Below are 18,208 nucleotides of genomic sequence, written 5' to 3' on the forward strand. Positions count from 1 at the left end.
AATGCCTCAAATGTGTGTCGTAACTCGAGTTTTCTACCCCTTTCAATTATAATTTCATGAGATAAATTGGTGCATGGTTCAGTAACAGACCCATTCTCTGTTCACTCAGAGAGCTTTTGCGTAATATTATCCTGGGAGTCAAGCTTTTGATTATGTATCTACTGGACTGCATTGTTTCGTTGACTGGATGGACATGGAACGAAATAAGTGAGGACGAGTGGAGAGCTCTGCACAAACCATCTGCTAGAAGGAGGTAAACAAATGCACAAAATGGTTGTATGGTTCATGGATATAGGATGAGAAGAGAGTTTTGTTCAACTTGAAGTGACATTATATTTCATTGCGATATAAACATGAAATTGCTGGAGTTGGCCCAGGTGAAATCTAGTTGTCTGCTATCAATCTGGGAGCCAGTGAGCACGAATGAACTCTTTTTGCAGATGCTTTCATAAATGACCTAACTTCACGCTGTTTGCTCATAGTTGGGTAGGCCAAGAGCTCTTTAAGGGGCAAGAAGGAGGGCCAATGATGACCATGAAAGCCGATTGCTTTCAAGCTTATGTCATCTACAGTGGCTCCTGTGATATCCACCTTTCGTACATAGCAAAACTTTCTTCAGGCCTATACTCGGGAGCTGTGTGCCCTCCGCCCTACAGATGAACCCGACCATTAGCGCGCCAAGAAATTTCAGTTCTATCGTGATTCAACGTAAAGACTAAAGAGCGCATAAGGATTCTTGCCTTAACAGTTGCGAACGTCATTCCATTTGAGTAAGTCCTCGTGTAACTGCATAATCCCAATCTATTCAGAAACCCCATTTAGGTAGCTTTTAGAACTACTAACTACTCCGGATTCAATTCTAGCTTACCCGGCAACTTGACCTTGGACCATCCACGATCGCCAGTCGTCGACGATCGAATAGTTCAGCGATCTTATCCATGCTTGAGTACCCAAGTATGGTACGATCATGTCATGATCTCCACTGTGAAGGCACATAGGAATTTCGATTCTATACGTAACCTCTACTACAAAGAGAAGCTAAAATAGATTAACGTTCAAATATCGAGTCGGACTTACCTGTAAATTAAAGAACGACAACCTTTTGCACTGAGCTTTGCGTGGTATTCCAAAGTGGTGGAAATATCACTTGTATATTTCAATCCATAGTTGCACCTTTGCCAGTCCCCAATGCTCCCCTGCAAATCAAGTTCATGCTTCATTGATCTTGCGTCGACTACTTCGTGTGTGAGTTCGTGGTTCTACAAGTCTTAGTTCTTGTACCTTTCTTATGTGAAGAGCCTCGCGGACATTGTCGTCGTTGGTCCAACTATAAGAAAGCGTGTATCCATAAGTCTGCACTTACATGAACAGAGAGATGAATTTGCAAAAAGTTGGGGAGGTAAATGACATGCAAAACTAAAAGAAAACGAGATTGGTGTTTCTTGGCCTTTTGGTGATATGCACGTAGGTGGATGATAGAACGAACAGGAGGGATAAAAGAATAAATTGCAGCTTTGAGTTGATTTTTGCAAGAGCTTCAAATGGTATATTTATATGCTTTTGGCTTTTTAGTTAAAACATCATTTGAGCAATCCACAATCCATAAACTACAGAACAAGGAGAGTGTATGTAGGACAAGCTACCCGACAGCCTGAATCGGGATCGGTGGGTTCACGAACGAGGAAGAAATTCTCAAGAAGAGATCTCCTGTCTCCGAACATCTCCCCAGGCTTTGGCGATGCGAATCCACACAGAGGTTCCAGGATTTGTGCAGTTTGAAGTCCCGAAGTGCACTGTGAAGGCAACAGGCAGTACATGGATGATGTATCATCTTGGTATACGCCGAAAGGTTCAGCTATAAGACCTAGAGGATGCTTGGGCTATCTACATCAACTGAACTCATTCACTTGGCGTAAGCGCGGGATACCTGATAGAAAGCCAGAAGATCGTTCACACACTCCGCATTAGTGGTCTCGGAAAGTTGATATTGCCCTCTACAAGTTCTCTTTAGTGACTGCAGCGGACAAATTTTGTTGGTCTCCATGTTCAGTATGATCCTCCACCCCTTTGGGGCCGTAAGCAGAATGTAATTGGATCATTTATGCAGGGAAAACACCAAATCACCTCATAGAGCTCGTCCGAGATGAGTCCCATTCCATGAGCAAACGGTACTGGTGCATTTTGGTCGAAACCCGGATCGGTCGCCGGATTTCCGAGCACGTAACCCTGCATCCATTCAGAAGAATCTAACTTCTAGTCAAGCAGAGTGTTGAGCAAACTTCTCTTTCTTGGTTCAGTGTGCCAGTCATTATACATCTACAAACCTGGATGTTTATAGCTGGATTTTCGCCTTCATCGTTTCCTGCGAGGCCATGGAAAATGAGAATGAAAGCCAGTAGCATTTTGCTTGTCACTTTACTGTTAAGTGCTCAAATATCCGAATTCACATTAACCTAGCCAACACTGATTTCAGCTGTAGAATTCTTCTTTTCAGACCAAATTTGAGCTTTTGATTTAGAATCTTGGCCATTCCATGTTGGTTGCCATTCATCGGAAATCATTAGGTATTGATACCTATGACTTGAGTTGGATAATGGACGGAGGAAGTTGGGAGCCATGGTAATCTGGTGCAGATCATTGAGTTGTGCTTTTGAATCAATCTCACATTCTAACAAGTTCTTCAGTTTCTAGGCCTTCATCTCTAATATGACTACTACATAACCCCTTAAACAAGTGTAAATGGAAACCGAACTATTGGGATGAATAATACAATGGTCCTTTCCATAAGATAGGCTAATATCATTGTCAATTACCATTTATGATCTCTTGAACAAGGACTGGGATGGTGAGTCCCGAATACGAGTCTCCGCCGACGTAAACAGGGTTTGAGATGAACTCAGGATGACTAATCAACCACTGCAATGTCCCCCCAAATTATATGAGCAAGTTAGTTATCTCATTAAATCATCCGAATTCGAAAAAAGCATCGAATCAGCAGTACACAGACTGTTGCTCCTAGTTAGATCAGAATTCCGTGAGCATACCTTCCTTAAAAACTGATGAAGATGTTGCACTTGTATAAAATCTCCGGTCTCATAAGCAAGCGGGTTTTCTGCATATGAGAATCCAGTCCCGACGGGCGAATCGACAAATATAATGCTGGATGCCTGAGAATCCCAACTATTAGTTTTGATCGCAACCATCTCAAGAAAATACAATGTAGTATCATCATCTGGTATGAATTTAGTCTCGTCAATTCATAGTGTGCCATTACCTTTGTCCATGAATATGGATTGAAAACTAACTCCGGCAAGCTCCTATTGTAGGCCTTTATTTTGAAATTTAACGGACCTGCAAGAGCAAGTGATCACCATGTGATTGACAAGGAGAAAATCGGTGCAGCTGTGCGAGTAGCATGACACGATACGTAGCTCCCTCAATCTCACCGATTTCATAGATGAGACCGGAAAAAGCCGAGCAACCCGGACCGCCGGTTAGCCAGAGAAAGAGAGCATCTTCCTTAGGATTTCTCTCCGACTCCACAAAGTAGTAGAAGAGTTGAATTGCTTCTGATTCACCCACACCCACATACCTGATTCAATATGCAAAGCACATCATATTGATCAAATCTGCCGTAAAGCTTTAAGGAATAACGGTAGGCTTAACAACGCCAACACTGGTCGTATAGGCATGTCAATCGAATGCGAAACATGAACAGGAACAGCATAGGACTGGTATATCAATTTTGCAGACCGATAATAGTATGCTTAGTATTGCCCAACAAATGATGAATTTGAACAATTCTAAGCCTCGGAAATGCCATTTTTCTCAAAAACTTTAAACTAACTTTAGACCCAATCATGGATTGTTATATTAGTTAAGGAATCAACATGTACATGTGGATTAAACTCATGACAAAATTTTGACTATTTAGATGAGGGTGATCGATTTCAATGTAGGTTGTTATTGGAGATTGGAACCTACAACCTACTCTATAGGTCTCGGTTCCCGAAAAATTAGAACCGAGAACCAAACCGGTTATACTTAGAGCCAACCTGGAACCGAATCAGCCGGGTCCTAGTTCTACCCAAAAACCGGATTTATTTGTAAAAATCACACGATTAATATTAGCTAATTTTTAAGTCTATAATAAATTAAGTCTTATTTTTTTTGGTCGCTAATTAAGTCGTGTTAGTTGAGTGGTCTTATGTGCCTACTTCAAGTCGGAGATTGTGGATTCCATTCTCCCTAATTGCATCTCACTACCTTACCCGCAGTTTTGGCATAAGAACAGAGTACCAGACCAGTTGCATGGTTTGATTGCGACAATCAAACCGGTTCGTCCCGGAGCTGCTTGGTTATTGGCCAATTTAGTTCGGTTCCCGTGTTGATGATCGGCCCGATTGCTCACCCCTAATTCAGAGCACCTCATACAAAATACTTCTATATGCTTGGTGACTCACTCGGATAAGACTTACGTATTACCTGATCCATGATATTACTATGATGTTTTATATGCATAGGTTTACCTACTAAAGAAAATCGATCAACAAAAAAATGAAAAAGGAAAAAAATTTAGATCCACATCATTGAGACCCAATTTATACATGGGGAGGGAGCTAATACATAACAATTTATAAGCAAAGACAACATTAAAAACGCCGTTCAATCTGGAAATTGGACCGAGTTGGTCTCATACACCAGCTTATTTAAAAACTATGTAGTGAAACGCAACAAAAAAAATGTAAGTACACAAGACCATCCATTTACCAGTCATAAGTCAAAACTAATAATATATAATATCAATTATGTGATTTTTAAAGAACAAATCCGATTCTCGAGTATAACTAGAACATGCTAGTTCTGTTCCTAGTTGGTTCCACGTAAAACCGGTTTGGTTTCTTGGTCCAATTTTCCGGAACCATGACCTATGAGGTATATTCCGCTCTCCGGTTTCGAAACCAAACTCCCTGAAGCCAATCTCTCCTAACTCTAATTGTCATCACTTAATATTCCATTTAGGGCTTAACCTACATGGCTTGGGGCGGAGGAGAATGTAGAGTGATTCATAAGTAGGTCAGGCACCTCCTGATACTTCTTTTAAATACTTGGCTGATGTGGATTGACATTGTTAATTGGGTCATTACTAATGGTATAGTATACGAACCCCTGGAGCATTGGAGTCCACTTATGTGTTGGCCTGGTGGATCGGTAAACCTGGGAACGGGACACCACATTGCTAAGGTCTACGAAGCGACGCAGGAATTTTGCATCGACATTGGCGAAAATAATAGGGCTGTGTAACCAGACAGGTTCTACTTGGGAACCAGACGGATCACCTCAAAAACCGGTTCGGTTCCATATTCCCGTTGGAATCGGTCCACTTCCCGGTTCTAAAGTGAAAACCGGATCAACTGGACCGAATTTAGATCCGGTTTTATAAAGCTAAAAACCTTAGTTTTTCTCTTTTCATTTCTCTCTCTCTTTTTCTTTATTTTCTCCAACCTCACTCGGATACTTCACGACTCTCTCTCTCTCGCTTGTAGCTCGCCCCTGTTCATGCGAGCCTCACAACCCTCAATCATTCTTGACTCGCCTGTGCTTGCTCGTCCTCATTCATGTTTTACTTTGAACCATCTTGGATTAATTTTTTTTTTTATAAAAAACGAATCAAAAAAGGAACAAAAGAAAAATAAGTTATCGGGTAGACCCTGGAGCAGGACCGAAAAAATATGGTAGGTTCCAAGGTCAGTTCCAGAGCAAAAATGATAGGATCCAAGTTTCAAAAATTGAGAATATGTTCTAACATGAAACCTACCTACCATGAAACCGATAACCCCTAGATAGTAGCACTCACTCGAGTACTCTATTTGGGTTCAGTTCACGTGGATTGAGCCACGTCGTTTCAAATGACCAGAGACACATGATCGACAAAAGCCTCGTAGATCGGCACTAGACTCACACTCACCCAGTTTCAAGATGAAACGGAAGAGGCCCTTCAAATCCAGGAAGGAACTCCACTCTTGAGCCACAACAGGAGAGCTGGACATGCCCCTGCAGGAGAAGAAAAGCCACAACAAAAGGGTGAAGCCTAAGACTCACGAGAGTGCATGGCGTTGCGATGCCACTGGAGATGGCCATTCTCTTTCGGTCTTCGACTGCTGCCTTCTCTTCTTCTCGCGCACTACTTAGAGAAGTCTCTGATGATATTATGGAGTCAGCGTGGACAAAAGACAAGAATAAGATAAGAAATGATTCGCCCCTGAGGCTGAAATGAGTGGTTCATGGCAGTGACAGCAACTGGCGATGGAATCAAGAACACAGAGACCCGTTTGGCTCTGCCGTTGTTATGCAATTTGGAGTTACGTCCTTGAAACTTTCTCTTGATACGCATGTTGATTGAGCTGATGAATAGCCATTATAGATGCCAAGACAAAAAGTCAGATAGGAGGGAAGTATGAGGAGGAAAATGCACGCATGGGAATTATGAGCATGGCACGTGCTTTGCTCTAAACTTCTAGTACATGCATGTCACTCGTGCGATTGTTTCCTTCAAGTACAACTCGAAGTATCTTTTTTAGCAACGTTCCGGTGTACAAAATGAATATTTAAGGAAACATGCAGATGTGCATAGTAATGAACCAATAAAGAGTCTCCGTTGGGATGGGAAAAACAACTCAAATGGTCACTGAACTTCAGCCCAACGTGTCATGTCATCCCCGAACTTATAATTTGTTCAGTGTGGTCCATGAACTTTTCTTACATGTTTAATTTAGTCCCTGAACTATATGAAAATGTTCAATATTGTCCTTCCATTGATTCAAGTTCAGAAACAACATTGAAAATTCTCATGTAGTTTAGGAAATATATGGAACATGTACTATAAATTCAGAGATCAAATTGAACAATTAAAAGTTTAGAAACAACATTGCATATTATACTAAAATTCAAAGATCACATTAAATAAATTATATATTTGAAGACGACACTGCACATAGGACCAAAATTCAAGAACCATTTGTTTAATTGTCCCTTATTGCATCGCTCTCACGCATATTACATCAACCTCTCATGTTAATTGATCTAAAAATCAAACTAGCGAAATTCCCGTTCGATGCACAATTTTAAAAGTATTTTTATCTACAGCTTTGGTTTGGCGAATATATATTTTGTAAAATTTTTATAAATGGAAAAAATTTGAATAAACTATGAGATGAAGAGTTAAGTAAAAATATGATTTTCGACGCACAGAACTAGTTTTATTAACTATCAAATATCAGCATATCTAAATTAATAAATCAATGAAATTAATGTTGAAGTACATTAATGTTACTATTAGTGTGGTAATTAAGAATTTTTTCTATCAATGTACAAAATAGTAGCAATGGAGATTTTTGCTGATTTGAAAAAAATCAGCATTTTGCCCACTTTTGTATTTGTATACATTCATATAAAAGGAACACTTTCACCAACAATATATGCTTCAAAATACATCTAAATTAAAACAAATTACAAAATTATTGTCGAAGTACACTGACGTTACTAAGCGTTTGATAAAGCATTTTTTTATAATTAATATAATTGATGGTAATAATGGAGCTTTTTCGTGACATGGTTCAAATTAAAAAAAAACACCATTACACTTATCAATTTTCTGGATCGTGTATTAGATTCTTCCAAAAGGAAGGGAAAACCCCAACAATCTCCCCCTCACACATCGAGGAGATGTTGGGCCTCTCTTACCCCAAAAATCAGCTTAAAATATGAGACTTTCCCTCACACTTATAAACTAACTACCAGTTCTTTTCATAATCGATGTGAGATAACCTCAACAAACTGTACTGCATTTACTTTGAACTATTTTTGTGACATTATGTCTATTGTAATACATTTATCCTAAACTTTTTCTTGTGACATAAAAAATCCCGAACTTGTAACTATGTGATACATTTACCCTTCATTAAGGTTCTGTCGGATTATTTTTCAGTCAAAATAACATCGTTTTTATTTCACGTAAGCACGTGAGCGATCTATCAATAACGTTTGCTTTCCAACATCAATGTAGACAGATTTTTAATTATTCTTATTGACAGAATTTTGATGAAGGGTAAATGTGCCACGTAAGTATAAATTTGGGATTTTTTGTATTACGGAAAAAAATTTATGATAAATATGTCACAATGGACATAATTCAAGAGTTTTGGTGACTTTTGCCCAAAAACGAAAGAAGCTAGACTATTTGCTCCACCCTCATGGATATCCAGAGCGGATGATGCTGACAACAGCCAAGCCTTCGCCCATTAAGTGGGGTCGGTCCGGTCGGATACACGAATCCTATCACGTCGTCGTGCGCTCTGATCAGTTTTTAGATTCTCTGCGAGTTCTGAATATTTTGTATCTTTTCTTGTCTGTCCCCTTTCACGTTCTCTTAGGCATTTCCCTGCCCCTTTTAACCAATGGATCCATCTTTGTTCGCATCTCTTCATTGGAGCATTTGAAGGCCTTTCTTTGTTCGACATGGCTCCACCATTTCAGATGGCCTTCTCCCAACTTTTCCTCGATTAGGGCAACACCTGCTTTTTCCTTGAGGGCTTCATCTTCTGTGAACCCTAGAACGTTTCGTATCTTCTCTTACGGTCTCCTTCCACATCCTTGTAAGCATTTCTCTAAAGCATTTAACCAGCGAATCCAACCCTTATTCACATCACCTCACTAGAGCAGTTGAATGCCTTTGAACATTGCCAAACCATCTCTAACATCTTTTCTCATCTTATCCTTAATTGGGGTAACACTTACAGTGTTCTTAATAATTTCATCTTTAACTTTATCATTTTTCGTGTGTGCCCACACATCCTATAAAGCATTCTCATCTCCGCTCTACTCAATTCGTGCACATTCTATTAAAGGTGAGCAATTTGGCTTATTTCAAATAAATTTTTAGGACCGGGAACCAAAGTTGTTGATCCCGAAACCTACCACCCTAAAACCATATTTTGTCCCTCACAGTAGACATGGCCACGGGCCGGTTTTTGCCCGGATCCGGCCCGTTTACCGGGCTCGCGGTTCGGAACCGGCCCATGGCTTACGGGCCCGATTCCGGTTTAAAAAAAAAAAAACTGCTGCATTGCTGCAGCATCTCCCCCAAACTGTTTTGCCTTTTTCCCTACAAGCTTCCCCCCTCCGCCATCTTCTCTCTCGTCTTCTTTGACTCTCTCTCTCTCTCTCTCTCTCTCTCTCTTCGCGGTTCGAATTCGATCGGAGAGGAAAACCCTACCTTCCCCCCTTTTCCCCCCTCCGGTGATCCACCCATGGCGAAGAAGAGGAAGTCCGTCGCGTCCCGCCTCGACGAGGTGGACCGGAGCCTCTACTCCTCCTTCTGCAGCGCCGCCAACTCCCTCTCCCAGCTCTACACCCAAGCCATGAACCACCAGCACCTCTCCTTCCGGTCCTCCTCCTCCAAATCCCTCCTTCCCCCCTCTCCTCTGCGCCTCCTCCGGTCCTCCCCTTTTCTCCTCCGCCCGCCCCCCGTCTTCCCAGATCTGACCCCCGCCGCCGTCGCCCCCGCCCATGGCCGCAGCCGCCGACGCCCCCTCCTCCTCCCCCCTCGCTACCCTGCGCCTCCTCCCCTTTTCTCCTCCTCCCCCCTTGAACTGGAACCGGCCGGAACCGGAACCGGAACCGTCCCGGAACCGCCGGCTACGAACCGGAACAGCCGGTTCATACATGGCCATGAACCGGAACCGGCGGTTCCTAAACCGTGGCCATGTCTACCTCACAGGATAGATTCTAAGCTCCTAGTTTGGAACCTTCTACCTTAAAGCCGACCACCCCTACTCTTAATACTATTGCTCACTCAACACTCAGTGTCAAAAAGCATTGCCAGCCTTATTGTCATCCTGCAGAAATTTCCCTGGAGCTTAAGTGACATTCAATAGTCGCACAAAATCCCAGGTGCGCACTTCTCCATTTTATCCATCCCTCCTGTATCTTATGGGCCAGATCTAAGTAGACACGTATTACTTCAAACAAAATCTGAGGCGTGCAAAACTCTATGAAAAGAAAACTGAACTTCTTGTGGGAGGATCAGGCACAGTTTGGTGGTTTTGCTGTAGTAAGTGATGTTGAATCTGCTCCACAATCTTATAAAGGTAGCAAATGGACCATTGATGGTGGGACTCACTCTGTTTATTGCTTTCTTGTTTCTTGGCGGAGATGTTCAGGCATGTCGGGCCCGAATAAGCAATCAAGAACCATCGGACCCGACTCCTTTTATAGCAATCCCGACATAGATTAATAACCATTGGACCCTCCAATAATTGTTCTCCCACCTTATACATACAGTACTAGAGACTCGCTATCGCCAAACTATAAGCCACGCTTTTAAGTGTTCACAAAGAGTCCCTCGCACACTTTGTCTCTCGCTTAGACAAATGCTTTCTCTCTCGGTACAACCATCACGTGTTTACAGATGGGTTCGACACTCTTGCTAGCTCATTGGAACACCGCTTACGTGACTGTAGCATAGCAATATGGAGACGACGTGAAGAACACTCTAGAAATACTTTAATTTCTCGGTTTCAAGCACTCTGTTCGCTAACTCTGTTTTGCTCGTCGCTTGGGACTTCTTATAGGCCTCCAAATTTGAACTCTAAGCTTGGATCCACTAGCCTTCATGTCCATCGGCCTATTGGTAGCAAATCTTCTATACGGGGCAAGTTTTGAGCACACTGATTATTCTCCACCAAAACAGCCTTTGGTTCTTCTTATTTCAATAATAATTTAATATGACCGCACGCTTAATCAAATTTATTAAAATACTCAGACAAGTTCTATTATCATCAAAATCATTTTAGGGATGTTTTCCAACAAGGAAATATTTGGGTGGAAACATCCTAGACGAGTCATGTCTGGAAAGCTACTGACTCCTTTTGTTTATATTCATCATTCTGTAGACCGACCAATCTCGACAATATGATGTTCCATAATCCTCCCACGTCCAAACATTGAAGCCGGTTTCCTTCACGTCCCGGCGAGAAAGTGTCGATTGAACTGGTGAAACATTTCTTGATGAACGAAATTATCTTTCAATCTACTACGTTGCTGATTTCTCCCTCATCCTTTCTTGTTTTTCAACTCGCATTTCTGATCACAAAGCATCCGCGAAGTACTCGATCACGCTTTCACCATTGAACCAGTCAATCAGCATAATATACTTTTTTTCTAAACGCACATGGTATCCGATCCTGTCAACTCAACTAATCTTCACGAATGCATATAGCAGCCCATCCACGTGCATTAGCCAAAGCTCAACTCAGAGTGGTGTCGGTTGCTTTCAAGGTCACACTAAGTGAGAGACAGACTTTTACATGAGATCCACCACGTCTTTTATCAAACACTTAACCACCGACAAAACCCGCTCGACCAGTCCCCTGGAGTTCACTAGAATGCATATAAATCTCCAGTTCTAACTTTTCATGTTAATTTTTCATCGTGGAAAAAGATGTACCTGCCTTTTCCATCAAGGGACATCACTCCTATTGTCTAATACTTCCTAGGCATCTTCTCCTGTTGCTCAGCAGAAAAAACCCAGCTACAATTGTGATTCTGTAACATTCGGAATAGATTTATTTTGCATAATCCTTCCTCCACTTAAATAGCAATCGTTTGTGCATAGGAGCAGCCAAACAAAATTTGCAGCCCCATTGTGATACTCAGTTGAAGCTGGTACATTCTGTTTTTTCTCCTTCCCTGTATTGATTATGATTTCTTTGTTCTTGTCACAGCAAAAGATTGATGATTTTGACATGTATATACTCGTATACATTTTTCACAAAAAGGTATTTAATACCGAATCAACCACCGTTCTAGTCTCAACAGGTACGGAACTATCAGCGATTCTTTCCATATCCATTGCAACCAAACTCTCTTCCTCATCCTTGCTCTTCTCTGGGTTCTCAACCTTCAGTTTCTGCCAGAACATCGAATAAAAGTCCCAACACCAATCAGATGTAGTTAGATATTTGCTAAAACCTAAACAAACCGATGTAGTAATTCTGTTAATTTCACAGATGACTAAATAAAAGTGAATGGATGGCAAGGTACTGGACCTTGACGACCATTTGAAAAGGTAAAACGAATGCTGTTGTGTGGCAAAAAGATATTTCTGTTGCATCAGAAAACCGTGACCACATAATGAAAGTACCACCGCATAATTAATTATTTTGCAAGGTTAATCACGTCCTCTCCAGCAGATGTCATAAAGTCTCTATGACAATATCAAAATTGACGCCTATCTCAAAGATTACACCACTAACCTTGATAGCCATGGAGGTGTCCTTCGTCATCCGTGCAAACACGTTGCTATAAACCTTGGCATCTCTCCTGTTGCTCTCGGCTTGAAGTTGTTTCAAGCTCCTCTCTAGTATTTTCACCTCCCTTACAAAAGTGCATTCCAGCATAAGTGTCAAAAGCTCACAATGGAAGCCAAAATTTAATGCTGCAATGTTATTTACACGCTTAATGTTCATTTCACCCCTCCTGGCCCAATAACAAACTCATATTTGGTTCTTCTAGTTACCTTTCTGCTGAGAGAGAGAGAGAGAGAGAGAGAGAGAGAGAGAGAGAGAGAGAGAGAGAGAGAGTGCGTGTGCGTGTGTGTGTGTGTTTTCTCTTTCTTAAAATTAAAATACCGGTCAAAGGCAAAATAACCTTTTTTAACTGTGATTGTGACAGGAGATTCATTCCATTCTTGGGCATGTGTTTCTCACTGTTATTTACTGTCACAATTTAGCAAAGCAAGAAATACTTTTTCTTTGCTAAACAGCAAACAAATGAATAATTAAAATAATTGTTCACCTGTTAACAGGATCAATATCTAGAGCTTTCCTGATGTCTAGTTCAGCTGAGACCAGATCCGCAATCTCCAGATAAGCTTGCGCCCTTCTGTACAATGCTTTCACATTGTAGAACTCATAATCCAGTACCTGAATTCCAAAAAGAAAGCGAATAAACCAGATGCTCATCAGTAATCATCACACTGCCCTGTAATAAATAAGGCAGAGCAGTTCTCTTCATAGTTGCATCAGCATAACAGAACTGCTGCAATATAAAAGTAACACAGCTCACTTCATCTGGTTCATTGCCTAATTATTCACCATTCAGATGCTGCTTTCAAATGCGCAAAACCAAGCGAACAACACACATAACCTTCTATGAAATACTGGAAAAACACACATAAGGCCCTGACTTCGAAATTTTCACTCTCAAACTTACTTCCCCACGAAATTGAAGAAGAAAATTACACTTCATCTGGTTCATTGCCTAATTACTCACCATTCAGATGCTGCTTTCACATGCACAAAACCAGAAGCGAACAACACACATAACCTTCCCTGAAATACTGAAAAACACACATAAGGCCTTGACTTAGAAATTTTCACTCTCAAACTTACTTCCCCATGAAATTGAAGAAAAGGATTACATGTTTACTAAATCCAGCAAATGGTCATGGGATCTTCTGCACTTCACCTTTGAACATAGCCTAATTGCTTCCTGGAAATCATTTAGCTTAAGACTACAAGCAGCAGCATTTAGCCAGCATGCAATTCTCAATGCTTTGACTAGCTTTTGCTCATCCTCCCCAAAGGAACCATCCTCGCTGACATAGTCGGCAGCCTAAAATCACAGGAACATAATCAGACTTTGAGTGACTGAAATAGAATTTAGCGTATTTCAATTAGACATTACATCCTGGCAGCTACCTTATCATATTTCTTTTCTGCTCGTCGAAACTTCCCGGCTTTGAACAGTAAATTGCCTTCTTCTTTCTTCCTCCCAGCTTCCTCAATTCTCTCACGATTATTTATCTCCCATGGGGCTCTCTCCTTTATAAAATTCATCGCAAAAGGGCACAAGAGAGAACAATTGGTACTCACGTTAATTAAAAGTGTCAAGCAAATCACTTTCTTGTATTGATACCCCCAGAAAACATATACGTGAAAATATTACTGAACGTACTTCAAGGAAAAACGCACAAAAGAACAGCAATGAGAACTCTAGGTTTCATTCAGGAAAAAGTTATCAACTGCAGGGACAACAATATACGTTATGAATCAACATGAAAGAAATTATAACAACCTTCAGTTAAGTTATGTTTTGGAAAGTTTATCCATATAAATTTCATTATCTTCGATATGAGCAGAATATCTTGTTCTTTACATTAATCTTTGTCATCCCGTTCATTAGTTGCTACAGAAGATGGAAAAATCTGGGGAAGTTTTGTCAATTTATACCAAGAAAAGCACAAGTTCCAGTTTAAGTGCGGAGAAGATTCCTTTATGAGTAGGGAACAGAGTGGCTAATAAATAGAGGCCACTAGGGATTTGATTCTTACACTGCTTAACAAAACCCTCATTCACAAATAACTCTCCACTTCACAGATTAATCGTGAAGAAAAGTGGTAAACCTGAGTTACAGGCCAAAGCAAAATATCAACCATTCAAGCTGGGCAAAACTACATAGGGAGGGATAGTGTGGCAGGTTAACATTGGGTGGGAAGAGAAAAAAAGACCTGGTCTAATGATTCATCACATGAATGAGAATGTCCACAAGAAGATATCATTCTTTAATCCTACAAAAAAAAAAGCTCTAATTTTACGCATTCTTCCGTTACCTTAACGAAATCCAGCATTTCAACTTCATAGATTAGATCGGAACATGGAGGAACAATGGTGAGATCTTGCTCAACTTCTACGCTTCCAAACCCATATTCATGATGTATTGTCACCATAGCCAGCTCCCCTTTCTTCATGGTTGCTGATGCACGATCTAAACCAGCAATCACTTGCTCTAAATACAGCATTAGGCAAAAAAACAATAAGATGATGCATCTGACTTCTCAAGTCATATAAAATAATTCCAATTCATAATAAAGTATAGAAGCTGTAAGATTATCTGACCTACCTTCATCTGTGACAAAGTTCAGAGGTTGCTCGCCGTCTAGTCCTTTCTTTTCAAACAGAGTTCCACCCTCTAGCCTAGCTGCATAGCTAACTGCACAATTTTCACATTAGCAATGTGACAAATGAAAAGGCATTTTCCCACCACTCAATTCATCCAACTTAGTTCAAAGAGTCAAATACCATAGCCATTACAAAAAGTCAAACCAAGAATAGGAATACTTACTAATAACAGCTGCACCCTCATTTGCCGTAAATGCTCCTTCCCCTTCTTTCAGGATCTTCTTGAGTACCTTATTTTCGCCAGTGACATCAATAACAGGCTTGAAAGATACCAATTCCAAGTCAACATCGAGGGTCGAATTTGGAGGAACATTATGTAGCAGGTCACTGTTACCAAATTCTTTCTCCCCAAAAGCATCTGCAATAAAGAAACTTATTAGAAGTACAAAACCAAACTCCAGGTGATTTGTTAACTTTCAGAGTTACAGTGGAGATGTATCGGACATTTTCTTATCAGATCATACAGTCATTATAAGCAGCAAAATAGGAGGTTCATAATTTGATGATGCAGCAATCATAATGTACTTCCAAAATACTGCTTGATTGAGACAACATTTGTGGCATTGAAAAAAAAACCATTTTCGAATGGAGCAGTCAGGCTGCATCTTCAACTCAATTGACAGCAAGATACATCATCACATCACACAAAAGGAGATAATAAGAATAAACCTTTACCCCACCCATCTTCCAACAAGTACAATTAAAGCAGTTCGTCTGAGTGTGATTACACCTTTGATATTAAGTCCTAGATCTAGGCATGTCAAAACATGTAAACCTGTCTAAGTGCACCTTGCATATAGCCTTCCATGACAACAGAATCTATCAAATATTACTTGCCTATTTTCCCTTCCCTAGATATAATTGACTTAGTCTCTTCAATCTTTCACAGTAAAGATAAAGTTAAGCGCCTTATGACATACAAAAGTTGCATCCAAGCATTAAAAGTCAATACATAACGATGCTCATCCTGATTGCAGAAGTCGAGAGGAAGAGTCTCAGAGAATCCATGGGGCTGTATGTTTATAAGTGAAACAATTGTTATGACCACATCGTACCAGCAAATTGTCAATAACATTTACAATAAAATTATAATATGAAGCAATTTTTTTATGAGTCAGAAAACCAAACCCGATATATAATATGAATTTCACGAAGCTTTGAGTGACGTCATTAAATAAATTATCACCATATCAGAAAACTTTCCACTAACTGATGGTTATGATATATCTCATACAATCCATTCGAACTAGTTGAGGGATTCTTCTAATATTGATGAAATACGTAGCAAGTGTAAATTCACATCGGGAAGTCTAACTTAAATTTATACATGTTTTATCTCAAAAAAGTGTTAAAGGAAGTTCATTAACTGCATAAAAGATAAATGTTGAAAGAAACATTCAGTAAAATGAAATCTCGAAACCCAAAAAAGTAAGTGCGTTTATATCATTTGGATACATACACTGAGGTTGAATGAGCAATTTAACCCTTTCTCCCATTTTCATGGTCATCACCGCTTTTGAAAATGCTGGACAAAGATGACCTGAAAGAAGCAGATTACTCCTTTGTACTATGTAAGGTTTAACAAAAACACGACCGTAATCTGCAGCTATAAGACTTTCCAATCAGATACTAACCATCTTTTACGTAAAATTCGAGTCCTCCTTCTGGTGCTTCAGCAATAATGGTACCATCTGGCAAAGCCACTCGATATTTCACTGCAATTCATGACAAAAGAGGCACATTTCATCTTCCGCATTCAATTGCAATCGTTCACCTTTCACCAGACAAGTCTGGCTGGCGAGGGGGCTCACCGGCTCGGGGACTAAATCTCATTCAGCCCAAACAAAGAGAACAACTTACCCAAGACTTCATCTAGATCGCTAGGCTGCTCGTTCCTCTCTCCCTTTGCCAAAATCTTTTTCACAATCCCCCCCATCTTTACAGATATCCACCACTCTGACCCACGAGATCAGCTCGACTTCGAATCTCACGGCTGCATTCGGAGGAACGCCCTCGCGGCCCACGGCTCCATAGCCCAACTCAGGAGGCACGGTGAACAAGGCACATTCCCCTTCCTTCATTGTCATAATCCCATCGTGCAACCCAGAAACCAATTGACCTTCGTAACGAACGAGGACAAATTCAGACCGGACCTAGAAAGAATTCGTCGCCACCAAATGAATAACTAGCATCGCAAAAAATCTCACTTTGACCAAGCTTCAACGTCAGAGGTTCATCTCCATCTCTGGTGGAATCGAACCTAGTCCCATCAACTAGAGTCGCCACGAAATGAACTGCGCCGCATCACACAACCAAAATCCAACGGCGAAAATTTTAGCGAACTCGTTAACAACGACGACGACCAGTCCCTCCGCGCGCGCGCCCCACAAGAGAATTGCAAAAGGGAGAGAGAAGTACCGGTGGCTTCGTCGCCGGGCTCGGGCGTCTCCCAGCCGCGGCCACGCCGGAGGAGCTTCTTCACGAGGCCGGCGGCGCGGTTGAGCGGCCTCTCCTCGCCGACCCTCATCGGGGGCGCCGACTCGATCACCTCGCCCGGTTCTTCGTCGAGATCGTCGTCGTCGTCGTCGTCGTCTTCGATGGCCGAGACGTCGGTCTTCTTCCCCGACGCCATTTTCTCCGGCGCCAGCAGGCAAAGCCGTCGGTCGGAGAACTCGTACTTTTTTTTTTTGTTTTTGCCGAGAGAACTCGTACTTGAGAGTGGGTGTACTCGACGGTGGTAAAACTGTTGTTTCTTATCGAAACAAAAGGAAAAGCACCAGGTGAGCGATTTCAGAATCTTTACAAGTTCCACTTAAAATCTAGAATCTACTCTCTCGGGCACAGATTTTTCATTTTTTGGAACCTGAAATCTACTCGTCGGAATAAGGAACCTACCAGTTTCTAACAAGTTCCTTTTTTTTTTAATTTCATTTTTACTTAAACGAAACGAAAATGAACGCAACAATACTAAACAAGCTTGTCATTCACCAAAAAGAATATAAAAGATTAGTTTTACTAGCATTACGGTTCAAATAAATATAATTAAACTGAGAAATCATTGTGTGAATCGATACTAAGAGTGAATGGTTCTATGTTCGTACAGGTTCCACTTGGAACCTACCCATGAGAATAGGTTCCTCATTTTTTGGAATCTGGAACATACCATATCACAGGTTCAAAGATCATTT

The 18,208-nt window shown here is 41.0% G+C and overlaps 1 protein-coding gene and 1 pseudogene across 1 annotated transcript; both read right to left on the reverse strand.

The window, feature by feature from the left end:
* Positions 1-254: 254 nt before the first annotated feature.
* LOC115676338 (serine carboxypeptidase-like 2) lies at positions 255-6,213 on the reverse strand. Its single transcript, XM_030599219.2, has 14 exons — positions 5,969-6,213; positions 3,447-3,592; positions 3,275-3,351; positions 3,045-3,167; positions 2,814-2,916; positions 2,325-2,362; positions 2,125-2,226; positions 1,928-2,014; positions 1,644-1,793; positions 1,282-1,353; positions 1,078-1,196; positions 869-982; positions 741-786; positions 255-650 (listed from the first exon to the last, which is right to left on the reverse strand). The coding sequence occupies exons 1-14, from the start codon at positions 6,139-6,141 to the stop codon at positions 567-569; spliced, it is 1,434 nt and encodes a 477-aa protein (XP_030455079.1). The 5' UTR covers positions 6,142-6,213; the 3' UTR covers positions 255-566.
* A 5,489-nt stretch (positions 6,214-11,702) lies between these two features.
* Positions 11,703-17,763, reverse strand: LOC115676486 (peptidyl-prolyl cis-trans isomerase FKBP62-like; annotated as a pseudogene).
* Positions 17,764-18,208: the final 445 nt, after the last annotated feature.

Source organism: Syzygium oleosum, unplaced genomic scaffold (genome assembly GCF_021117445.2).
Source record: "Syzygium oleosum isolate NSW1041296 unplaced genomic scaffold, Sole_v2.1 Sole_v2.05, whole genome shotgun sequence".
Lineage (NCBI taxonomy): Eukaryota > Viridiplantae > Streptophyta > Magnoliopsida > Myrtales > Myrtaceae > Syzygium > Syzygium oleosum.

Coding starts and splice junctions, on each gene's coding strand:
- LOC115676338 (XM_030599219.2), bottom strand. CDS start 6,141: ATGGCCATCTCCAGTGGCATCGCAACGCCATGCACTCTCGTGAGTCTT. Junction 2,917..3,044: donor TTCATCAGTTTTTAAGGAAG/GTATGCTCACGG, acceptor GGGACATTGCAG/TGGTTGATTAGTCATCCTGA. Junction 1,197..1,281: donor AGGCTCTTCACATAAGAAAG/GTACAAGAACTA, acceptor CTTGATTTGCAG/GGGAGCATTGGGGACTGGCA.